This window comes from Martes martes, assembly GCF_963455335.1.
Source record: "Martes martes genome assembly, chromosome: 1".
NCBI lineage: Eukaryota > Metazoa > Chordata > Mammalia > Carnivora > Mustelidae > Martes > Martes martes.
Window position 1 is genome coordinate 113,390,915 of NC_137888.1, and position 12,510 is coordinate 113,403,424.

A 12,510-nucleotide genomic window follows, 5' to 3' on the forward strand; every position below is an offset into this window, starting at 1 on the left:
GGATTATCCAGGAAAGAGGTCCTGGACAATTGATAAATGACGACTCAAAAGGAAACGAGGCCAACTAGATCAAGGGGAAGAGGAAAGTGTTCTTGGAAGAAATGAGAGCAAGAGCTTGCTGTGCTCTGGGCACTAAAGATGGCTGAGGGTGTTTGGAACATTGAGTGTGACAGTAGAGGTACTGCTTTTGCCTGTGAGTGGGTCTCTCTGATTCATTCTTGGACTCTTGCATTTGGATCCCAAAGGCTTCATTGGTAACTGCTGACTCATGGTGATTGCCTTATCAATAGATTACCGGTAATTGCTTAGCCCCTTGACACGAAACACATTTTAATAATAATTTGAGACTACAGTAGAATTAACACCTCTTTTTTAAAATGAGTAAGTATTTCACCCACAATCTGGCTTGACCTCCTGAGTTGGAAGAAACCTTCAGTCCTTCCTCCTATGTGTCTCCTTTGCTATGACACTACTACTACACTCACTCACACACTCTTGATGCCAGATGGGTGGGGGGTTTTGTCCACAACCAGCAATTCTGTGATACTAGCTGGTCGTCCTACAGTTTAACTGAATGCAATTCAATTCTCACACTATCTGCCTAGAGACAACATCAGATCTCACAGCTTAAGGACACAGCCCCATAGGACTGTTCCCCTCCATTTCAGATGCTAGTTGCCAATCCACATTGTCACCTGTGCTTCTGACTAATAAATCTGAGGTTCCCACAAACCCCTTCTGGGGTTCAATTAATTTGCTAGAGTGGCTCACAGAACTCAGGGAAATACTTGCATTTACTAATTTGTTAAAGGATATGTTAAAGGATACAGATAAGTAGCCAGATGAAGAGAAACATAGGATGAGGTTTGGAAGGGTCCCGAGTGCAAACTTTCTCTCTCGATAGATTTTCAAAGCCACCACAAACTGGGCATCACTGGCTCTTTTTCCTACACATTCCAGCTAAACCAAGCCACTGCATATCCTATTACTGACTGCCATTCTTTGCTGGTACTATTCCTCTACTTTTCCTGATGGAAGCAGGAAGACGGGTTATTTAAAATACAAAGAAAATTAGCTCAGAGTTTAAAAGGATAGGTTTCAGAGACAAAATAAAAATGCTAATAACACTTCCTGGCTCTCAGATTTAAAAAGCACTAGAATGAATTTAAAATTCCATCAGTCTTTTGCTAAATGTTCAATTAGCAAAATAACATGTCATATTTCTAATTTGGAAATAGTATTATATTGATTATAGTTACACAAATTCAGGTTCTCTCTCTCCTAGGTAATAACTGAGGGCAAGGACTTTGACATTATAACTTTTTATACTGCTCATTTTCCTTGCTGGTATGTGATAGGTTCAAAAGACATATTTTTGCTGAATGTCTGGGTGAACTGAATAAAAACAATTACCCAGGTTTTTCCATGATTGGTTTTTCAAAACTAGTTTTCTACATGATGCATATTTTACATCCTAAGGTACAAGAAGCTATACAATTTTTATTAGTGATCTTGAATATTCTCAGGAAATTCCTTTAGCCAAGCATTGTTCCTAACTCATTCTCTTTAAAACAGTTACGCTATTTATTCTTTGTTTGGCTTTACCAGTTATGTTCTAAGTGGTTTTGGAAAAGAGATAGAACCTTTTTGACAAATCTCCAAATCACTGTATCCCCATTGTTTTTGAAATCAGCCTTTGTAAAAGCAGATACTTAGAGACAATTTCTAATGTTTTTTTGCTTTTGAATCACAGAATATTAATCTACAATACAGTCTTAGGCTAATATTAGTGGATAGCTTCTGCACACACTACCCACAGTACTGGTGGCAGGCAGGCATTCAATCAACCAGAGATGGAAGTCATTTGGAGATAATGTTCCAAAGATAACATTCAAATCAGATATGATTTTACACAGAAATGACTTTCAAGGCTCTTTTACGCTATTCACATATTAATGAGGAGTCTCGTGCTTGGCCTTTCTCAGAATCCCAAGAAAGAGTGATTTGCCTACAAATGTTTGGAAGTCTAAAGAGTCTGGAGAGTGTTTTAGAAGGACGAACACTCATCATCAACTTCTGCTGACCTCTGGGACCCGGAAGCACTGGCTGCTGGGAAGTGGGATTCTGCCTCTTATCCTCAATGAGCCAGTGCCTCCGCATGAAATGCCACGTTCTTGTCTGTTCTATTTCGGCGCCATTCGACTAGAAGGTGTTTGAGGCTAGTGGTCATCTCTCATTTGTCTTGCCACTCAGGAACACAACACAGTGCCTGGCCCAGAGTAGGCATTTCCGAACCTTTATTGAATAAATGAATGGACAAACGAATAAATGAAAGAAAGGGAGAAGTGAAAGACAGAAGGAAAGGAAAAGGGAAGAGAGAAAAGAGCTGACCGAGCAACTCACTACAAGCTTGTCTGACAGGATGCAAATGTGAAATCACCACCTCAGGAAATTCCTGTGTGTTCAACTCGGATCTCTGCACACTACCCCCACACACATTTCAAATAGGTCACTAAGTCTAATGAGTAGAGGGAGAAGGAGGGGATTGTGGCAGCGTGAATATTACCAATCTGTCCCATAATTACTCCTAAGAGAATGAGGGGCCTGTAGTTTCAGGCCTAGGTTCTCAGGTCAAAAGACCTGGATTTGAGTGTTTTATTTTCTTCTTGGCATTTATGTTCGAAAACGTGTCATTGGAAATTTATGTCATTTACCAAGTCTCATGTTTTTTTTTTTTTCTCCCCACTAGACGGTCACCCCCGTGAGGGCAGAATCTTTTCTGCCTTGTTCACTGCTATATCCCCAGCACCTAATAGAGTGCTCCATAAATAGGAGCTAATACACATTTATGGAATGAATGAATGGATAAATAAATAAACAAATGAATCCAAATAGCAACTCTATCACTTTGAAAATGTGTGACTTTAGGCAAATGACTTATCCCCTCTGGGCCTTATATTCTCCCACCTAGAGAGTTATAGATTGAGAGAAATAATATATGTAAAACATTAGCATAATGCTTAATATATACAAGAATGAAGTGAAACGAGCTATTGTGCCAAGAGAAATTTCAGAACATTAATAGAATTTCTCCCACAGTATTTATTCCCTTTTGCCTCTTGACTGCTTTGTGAGGAGCTATAACCTGAAGGGGTTCGCCTCCTTCAGAGGCAGAAAGGACTGAAGAATTGGTAACTGGCTTTTGGGTCTCAGAAGTCATTCATAAGTTTGACCATGAACTTTAGAGACCACCTGAGAATAAAAATAAAGCTTTTCTGTTCATTATGCCTTCCCTCCACTACTTTTCTAGCTAAATAAAAATCTCTGGAATGGAAATTAGAAGGACCCAAAGGAAACTTAGATATTATGTGTCCCTGAGAGAAGTGTAAGGAAACACTCTAGAAGTTTCTGAAAACTGAGCGAAAGGTACCACTTGGCTTCCTTTTGCAGGGACACAGGCCTGGGACATTTCCCAAGTCCAGAGTGTGGAGTGGGGGCAACAGACAGAAGAGTTACCCTACACCAGACCCACCTCCCCAGTGCCTTGCATCAGGGGACCCGCCAACTGATGGGAACAACTGACTTATACCATTACTTACTCTCAAGGATGGCAAATTTGGAACAAAAATTAAAACTAAGTTTAGTTATAAAATTAAATTTCTTGCATAATTGAGCTTATGGCAATAGGATGAGGCTAAGGAGATGAGGAGGAGGAAAATCCTATAATGGGCATGTGCTGTGAGTAGGACTATCCATTTGAGAGAAAAAAATGATAAGGCACAAGAAATGAGAGCTTTACTCCTCTTAGAATCCTCCTCCTCCTCCTCCCATGGTCCTTCCTGTTCAGAAGCAAAAGCTACCTCTGACCCTGACACTTGCTAGCTGACCAGTCTGGTCTCTCTCCACCTGGGTTTCCTCATCTGGAAGTTGGGTATTATAACAGCTTTTCATTTATTTTATGCTATGATGACATGAGATATAAAAGTTAGTTATAAAATGTAAATTGCTCTAGAGATGCTAAGAGTATTTGCTATTTTTCTTCTAAATAAAGATATAAAGACTTCCATATATGCAAAGGACTGGTTTGCACATAGAAAAACAAAAAACCAAAAACCTGAGTCAAATTTGTGGACAAATGCTCTAGGGAGATATACGCATTTTCAAGAATCTAAGCATAATCTGATTGTTCAATCAGGATCCTTTTTACAAATAGTGTACATGAGCGGGCAGATCTATGTTGACTGCGTAATAACGTATTTAAAGCATGGTGCTATTTAGATCTTTCTGAAGAAAAGAATGAGAAAGAAATATATGTACTTCTGTTGTATGTGTTTGTCCCTAAAATTGACATTTATTAGTACTTAGGTTACATAGATATTAATGCTGGTGACCTTATTTTTCCAGAAACAGACCTAAGAAATGCCACTTACTTCGTAAGGTCATTTTAGGTCAATTCTGGAAAATTGTGGAAAAGCAGCATTGTTTACCCTCTCTACTTCTCCAGAACTCTCTGAGTTTTCCTGGAATCAAGGCAAGAACCATGCACCCAAGTCAGTACACCCAGGGGCATAAACCTGATCAGTCCTCCCCTTCCTCCTCACAGCCATGCTCCTTTGCCAGTGAGAAAAGCCATTCTTCACTGGTAGGCTGCTGGAAATGTGAGAGAGTTGCTACCTGGGAGTGAGGAGGACAGTTTTTCTTGGGCTTGAGGTTTGTGCATCGGGTACTATGGCAACATTCTGGATGAAGGATATGATCAGTATGCAAATCCTCATCGCTATCATTATAAGGCAGTTAGATTTCAACACATTAAAGGGGTATTTTGTAATTATACTGAGCATATTTATGTTTACTACATTCTCCTGCCTCAATTTTAAATTAAGCAGACCCATTTTTAATGTGAAATCTGCTTATGTTGAACAATTTAGGAATTGGTAATGTACTTTACATTTAGGTGATATTAAAAATGGTGTGTGTGTGTGTGTGTTTGTGTGTGCACGTGTGCATGCGTGTGTGTATTTTCCCTGTCTTTAGCAACTTGGAAACAGAAAAATACAACAATTTGTAAGCAGCAAAAAACAAATATTTTCTATTTTGTGTTATTGTATGGTTTCTTCTTATTATGATGTCCTGTGTATTCGGGGGTTTTTTGACTAAAGAGTATTTTATACCTAGTGCCTTGCTAATTACACAAATTCAAGTGAACTTTACGAAGTACAAACAAGAATAAGAATGACAGTTCAAACCATTACAAGAAAACCGGCTTTCTGCCCAGTAAGATCAACTGGAAACACAATTCTAAAGAACAGAACTGTTATATGGCCTTTCCTTGAAGGTTCAATTCAATCTCCTTCCCAGGAAATCCTGGGGCTCAGTTTTCCATCTACAGAGATCAGGGTTGGATAAAATCTCTGCACCCTGTCAATTGTGAGAACTGTTGGTTTCCTGTTGTGTTGTGTTTGGATAGGCGTGTAAACCATGCTCATATTTAGGAAGATACTGTGCACCAAGCAGTCTTATGCATTCACCCTCCTCTGAACCAATGCACCCGATTCACCCCACCCATCAGGAAATGAACCAATCACATGCATTAGACTTGATTTCTATTTAAAAAATTTTTGTATTTATTGTCATTTGATTCTTAAGTTATTAAATGTTTCCTCTTTGCATATATGGAGTCTCCATCTGCATGAATAGCCTAGTTGTGTCTCCCTCACCTGGCTCCCCACATCTTAATATCAGGCTGGTATAAAGCAAGTAAGGATGTGTTGATGCACTTTGCTAACTCTTGGCCTAGATGTTGGACAGGAAAGGAGAAGCTCCATGACAACAGCCTACCTGTGAGCATGCCTTCATTCACCACACAGCTTCCGTCAATCAGAATAACATCACAAGGCAATGAGAATTTTCCTGGAAGAATAAGGGTATCTCCAGGAACCAAGAGACGGGATTCCAGCTCCTGCAAACCTACACAACAGCAAAGGTTTCATGACTGGCTGATCTATTCCTGTTTTTCCTGAAAAATGCAAGTGGCTGAGGACTCTAAACCAACCTGTTGACCAAGGACCACCCTACACATTCACTTGCTCTAGCTCCTTTCTGCTCATTTGCAGAATCACAGAAACCAGGATTAGGGATTTGATTCCAGGGCCATAGCTAAAGATTACCAGAGCAACAAGATTCTATCTTGATCTTAGTACTTGGGACAGTTCTCTGTCCATAGGAGATACTCCAGGGTATCGGTCATCTAAGAGGTGCCCCTTTAATGCTGCTTACTTGTTGGGGCTGGGCTCCTAACCCACTTGGCACACTCTGTCTTTGGATTGGGGCCTAGTGTAAATCATTCAGACAGCTTCTGCTGCCCTAGGGTGAAGCTCCTCACTCCTTGCAAAGAACCATGGCCTCCCTACCCCAGGCTAAATCCAGAGAAAATGCCAAATGCCCAGCCATCAGCAATTTACAAGAATTATTCAGGGCTAGATTCTGGATAGCGGATTGAAATGTTATGATTCAGGGTCTGTTTGGGATGGCTAGTAAGGGAATTCAAAAAGCCTTAAAAGGCTCACTGAGGAACATTCAAATGAGTGAAGTATGGAAGGCAGAGGGAACTGGAAGCAGCCCAGACACTGGGTGGAAATGATTCAATCAAGGCAAGGCATGCAAAGTACCCAGGTTACAAAATTCAGTGAGGTGCTCACCTCCTGGGTCCTGCAAATGCAGAGGAAATTTAGCATGATCTTTCCTCCTTAAGTTTTGCATCTTAGAAGCCTTATTTGCCTCACTTTAGCCCCAGACCTGGGTTTAATCAGAGAAGACTTTTCTCCTCAACTAATAATCAGTAACAGATGAGACTGATTCCACCCTGAAATACTAGGATGCTGAAGCTGGCAGAACATATCACTTACCTGTGCCCTTTACAGTGACCGTAACCTGGACTTTGTTGTGATCCTCCACAAGGTTGTGCAGCTTGACTGATTGCTGCCAATTCAAAGTTCACATTTAAACATCGGATAGTCCATAACTTGAAAACCACATGATCTCAATACGGTAAAAACAGAGCCTGCCATTGCAGCCAAAGCGACTATGGGCAAAGGGTCAAGCTCTGCTTTTGATGCTTCTGCTTCCCTACCCCGACCCCTACCCTGGCCAACCCCCAACCAGTAGCAATAAATATGCTAATCTGTTTAATACTTTTTCAATTCCAGGAAACATAATGCACAACCACCCTGCCCAAGGACCAACGCTAAGTCCTGAGGCTGCACTTCTTGAAGGCACACGATGAAGCAGGGGAAGAATAACAAGACCATGAACAGGTTACTTTCCGTCTTGGTACCTCTTTCCCATCTATAAAACAATTACGCTGGGTTTGATCTTTCCATTGCAAGAGCCTGGGAATATTTGGGTTGTGTTTTGATTTTATGTGGAACAGACATTCCTTCCCTTATGAACAGGCAGATTTTCATCTTGGGGATGTCTGCAGACTAGACCAGTGCTGCTCGTTTTGGAAACCTGGTACTTCCAGTAAGGTATTATTCAACCTAACTCCCTTTTCCTCATCTGAAAATGGAGACAACAGCAGTATCTGTTTCAGATGGCTTTTAAAATTTAGTTAGTGCTTATCTTAGTTCTCCCTTTGGATAGTACTCATTACCATGGTAAGAGCTCAATAAGCATTTTTTTTTTTAAAGATTTTATTTATTTATTTGACAGAGAGAGATCACAAGTAGGCAGAGAGGCAGGCAGAGAGAGAGGGAGAAGCAGGCTCCCCGCCAAGCAGAGAGCCCGATGCAAGCCTCGATCCCAGGACCCTGAGATCATGACCTGAGCCGAAGGCAGAGGCTTTAACCCACTCAGCCACCCAGGTGCCCCGAGCTCAGTAAGTATTAATGATTAATAAAAGTTGTTGCTGGATAAACAATTGTCGAAGTATGTCAACTGGGAAGATCTGCTTGGGGTGGAATTCATTGAGATATGACCCTGTGCAAAGTGGGGGAATTGGAAGCTGCCTGGAGAGGAGGAGGCAGAGTCTCCTGGGAAAACTGAGGAGAGGGGAAGGCAGAGGCGAGAGTTCGCCACACAGTTCGCCACACAGTTCACCATATCGACTGTAGGGGATGCCATCGGCTGGGGCGTTCCTGGAAGGCACAGCCCGGCTCACCTGGATACTCAGGAGAGATCTGAATACTGTCAACAGTACTGAAACACAGCCCAGCTTAATGGAAGTATAAAACTTTCCTTTCAGATATTTTTATCTGTCCTATTGATGATTTTTAGTCGATGGTAGCCAATGTCACCAGACTAGCATTACACACAATTATTTAACTTTCCTCTTGAGAAATACAATAAATTCTGTGTTTTTATTTATACAGAACAATTTATTCTTTACTTCAGTTTTTTATAAAAAGCTACACTTCGAACATTTGGACCAACCGAGTGAAAGAAGTGATATTACTGTTTGTTAGGTACATATTCAGTGCCCTAAATTGACTTCCTGTGGCTTGCCAAATGGGGCACCCATTTTAATGATGGATAATGGTGAAAAAGTCAGCCTCGGTTCTGTGACAAGAAAACTGGATTCAGTCAGGATTCCTGATTTGTGGGTCAGGTTTACACACTAACCAGCCATGTACCCCTATGTAAGAAATTTCACATGCTAAGTTAGTTGTTCCTTCTCCCTGAACAAATGACATTGAATTGAATCATTTTCAGTTACCTTCCAAAATTGAACATGGTCTGATAATGATTTATTTTGCATATCAGTGATTTATTCAAAGCCCCCAAGGCTTCATAGAAGAAATACCCAGCGTTTCTAATGGCTCACATTTATTATTTTTAAACAGTTTAGAACATTAAGCAACTACTCTGTGCCAGGCACAGTGGGTAAGCACCTGGAATGTATTGCTTGATTTTTTTTTTCTACGCCTCAAACTAATCCGACAATGAAAATGTTATCATCTCCAATGTACATATAACAAAATAAAATCCAAGCAAAAGCAAAACCAAGACAAAATAGGGGCTTGAAAATGTTAAAGTAACTTGCCTACAATCATTTGTTGGGGCCGATTCCACGTTAAAACCTGTTAAACCCCTAGGACCCTCCTGGGCCTGCTTAGCCATAGTGACTCCATGTTGCCTAGGTAGACATTTTGTTGTTTAATAAACGCCTCAACAGTTATTGATATCGGTTCCAGCTGTTACTAAAACACACACCTAAAACAAGGCCATTTTGTTTAATAAATGCCTCAACAGTTATTGGTATCGGTTCCAGGTAACTGTTACTAAAACACACACCTAAAACAAGGCCAGACAGGTGGAAACATCCAATCAGCCAAAGCCACATATGCAGAGGTCTGCGGTTGTGCCCTATAAAACTAGCCTGTAAGACCAAGGGGTCGTCGCTCTCTTCGGAGGAGGCCCTGGCCGGTCAGTCTGACTTCTAATGCTTGGCATAGAATAAGGCTTTGCATAACCTTCACCTTGTCTCAGTCTCTTCCTTTGATAACGGACCCAACACATTCACTTACTAAGTATTAAGATTGACAATAAAACCCTAGTTCATCTGGCTCTAAAGCCTTTTCTGTTGATGAATACATTCTCCTAAAGTGCTTGAAAATAGCTTTTTTTTCCTGTAAAAAGATAAATAACCTTCCTTATAAATTTCTTTAAGTTACTTTCCTGCTTAGCAAACTCTTTTAGTCAATGCCATGATAACTTCAACCTAGCTTAAGAGGATGAAAATCAACACATTTGGAAGTGGTGAGGTATGAGTTCATAATGATTGACTGTAACTCTCAAAACTCATTATGGCATCAAGCTGGATTTATTCATCAGGCTTAGCGTTCTGCGAGACCTGTCATGCTTCCACGCCTTTGTTCAAGCTCATACTCCGAATGCTCACCCAGGTTTTCCACTAGCAAACTCTTCCAAATCCTTCACATAAAGCCCTTCTCAAATGTCACCTCCGCCCTGTATGTCACTAACATTCCCAGAAAGGATTAATTGTTCCGCTGTCTGTGTTCCCACCTGTATTAGTGAACTGATCACATTCCATTACAGCTGTTTTCTTGTCAGGTCTCCCCTGGGAAGCAGGCAGTTCAAAGAAGACCCAAGTACTCATCCAGGTACCCTGGGAGTCTATCCCATAGTAGGCCCTCAGCAAACACTTATTTAACAGAACTGAATTATTTTACTTCTCCCAACAACACTGGAGAAGCATAACGTAAGCATCCTCTTCCAGCTAATGTACCAGCAAACTCCACAAACGCGGGTTTCTATGACAACCAACCAGTTAGGAGAAAGCGAGGGCTGTGATGCTTGCCCTGATTTGGAAGCTTTCTGCCTGCTTTTCCTTAGGCCCCCTCTCGTTTCTCCCGTCCCTGTTTAGTGGGACCGGGATCGGTTTCCAAGACTAATTTGCATATTGTTATTACTCGGCATCTGTTGCTGTGTGTTCTTGTGTTTGCTGTGTCTGGATTTCCTCCAGAGATGAGTAATGAGGGCATTAACTCAGGTATCTTTTGAGTCCAGTTCCGTCGTGACTGAAGGCAAGGCACTGTGGGTCAGATACTCTCCGCGCTATTTCTGGCAGCGGCCTGTGGAGCCAGCGATGGAGTGTGCGAATCAGCTCAGGGTAAATACAGCTGAATGCCAACCCAACTTGCACTCACACCTGCACCAAACTTGTTAGGGGAGGCCACGGGGTTTTTCTTGGCTTAGGCAAGGTTACTCTCTCTTTGCGGCGTGATTTGGGGCTATCGTAGATAGAGAATGATAGCTTATTCCACTCCTGCCGACACCACTTCCCCTCTTGCAATTTTCAAGGCTGGTATTTGTTTAGCAGGATTTAGAGAGGGCCGAAGATGGTCCTTCCATTCCTGGCAAAGCCTTTCCCCAGTCTTTTTTGTAATAAAATTATCAAACAATGATTTACTGCTGCAAGGAAATCCTAGGTCGCTTTGAAATTTTGCTCAGTGGGACGGTGTGAAATACTTGACTTGGAATCAGGAAACCTGGGGCCATGGTCTGCATAGCCACCATGACCGCGAGCCTGAGCAAGTCACTTCCCCTCCCTGACTGTTCTGCCCTTCCCTCTCAGGTGGTGGGAGGATACAACCATCACAAGTGTATCCTTTTAGAGTTTGCCCTGCCCCATACAAGTGTCTGTTACGGATGTGGGAACCCACTGTAAATAGTGAAGAGCTAAAGAAATATTGATTGTTGCGGATTTTGACTTAAACTGCAAAGATATCGTTTCAGGAAATTGGCTTATTTTCTGTGGTGTTACCAGAAGCTTTACAGGGTGGGTCAGATAAGCTTTTGTTAACAAATAGGAGCTCCTATCGGGATTAGTGTCTCCTTGTTAAAGAACTCTTGGGCAGTACTGCGTTCAAGAGAGGTTCCCAGGCCACTCCCTACTTTAAGCAAAGACATTTCGAAACTATTAAAATGTAGAACCTGAATGTTCAAGATTCATTAATGATTTTAAAATAAATATTAAGAAAGCTACAAATGGAAAAACAGAGCATACCTACTTTTGGAAAAGGAGAACTTGATAAGCAAAACAGGAAACCCAGAAACCCAGAAAAGGAAAAGAGAAACATATTTGACTACACACATTTTTAAATATCTGGGAAAGGTCAAGATCAAAAGAAAAAAGATGGATTAATAAAATGAAACTTTTCCACATGTACAATGGATATGAAGAGACAGTAAATAGAAAAGAAAAATGCATATATCTATTAAAGAAAAATGTGTCTAATCTCATTAATAATCAGCAAAATGTAAATTAAAACAACGATGGGACATAATTTAAAAAAACGTTAGCTTGAAAAATTATAAACATTAGTATATAACAACAAATGCTGGTGAGGATCTGGGGAAATGGATACTCTCATATGTTGCTGTTATTTTATTTGAAGAAAATAATATCTCAGTATCTATTAACATCCAAAATACATGTATCTTTTGATTCAACAATGTGGCTTTTGGTTGCTTGCTAAAAAGAAAACAAAAAACAAAACTGTGAACACTAAAACGTAAGGATACATCTATAGCGTAGTTGTGTGTAATTCAGCATACTTACAGAAAAATTGGAGAGGAAGCCCCTATTTTCCATAAAGAAAAGGATTGTTGAATAACTTATGATATACCATGGAATGTCACACCATGATTTTTGAAACATGGTTTAGAATTATTTATTTACCTGGTGGATGGCCACTGCATGTATTGTAAAGTGAAAAATACAAGTTCCAGATTAATACTCAAAGTAACATTCCTGTTTTAATAAAACAAATTAATAAGTATATAAATAAATCTCCGTATAAACTAGTATTTCTGTGCATCCTATAGAGTAGAAAGAGTGAAAAATATGTCTACTGATGATACCATTAATAAATAACTAACTAGATGTATTTGGATCCTAGTGTTTAAAATTGTCCTTTGGTGGATTCCTCTGGAACAACAGCTCTTAAGCTTTTAGCATGCATAGCAATCACCTGTAATGAAACTGTG

General features: G+C 40.5%; 1 protein-coding gene across 1 annotated transcript in view; it reads right to left on the reverse strand.

Annotated features, from left to right (window-relative positions):
• Positions 1-12,510, reverse strand: part of ATP13A5 (ATPase 13A5) — a 104,221-nt gene that overhangs the window by 59,172 nt on the left and 32,539 nt on the right. Inside the window, exons 8-9 of the mRNA XM_080801015.1 lie at positions 6,906-6,978; positions 5,839-5,967 (exon numbers count right to left, since the gene is read on the reverse strand). Of these exons, the coding sequence (XP_080657141.1) occupies positions 5,839-5,967; positions 6,906-6,978 (202 nt within the window). The remainder of the gene's footprint in view (positions 1-5,838; positions 5,968-6,905; positions 6,979-12,510) is intronic.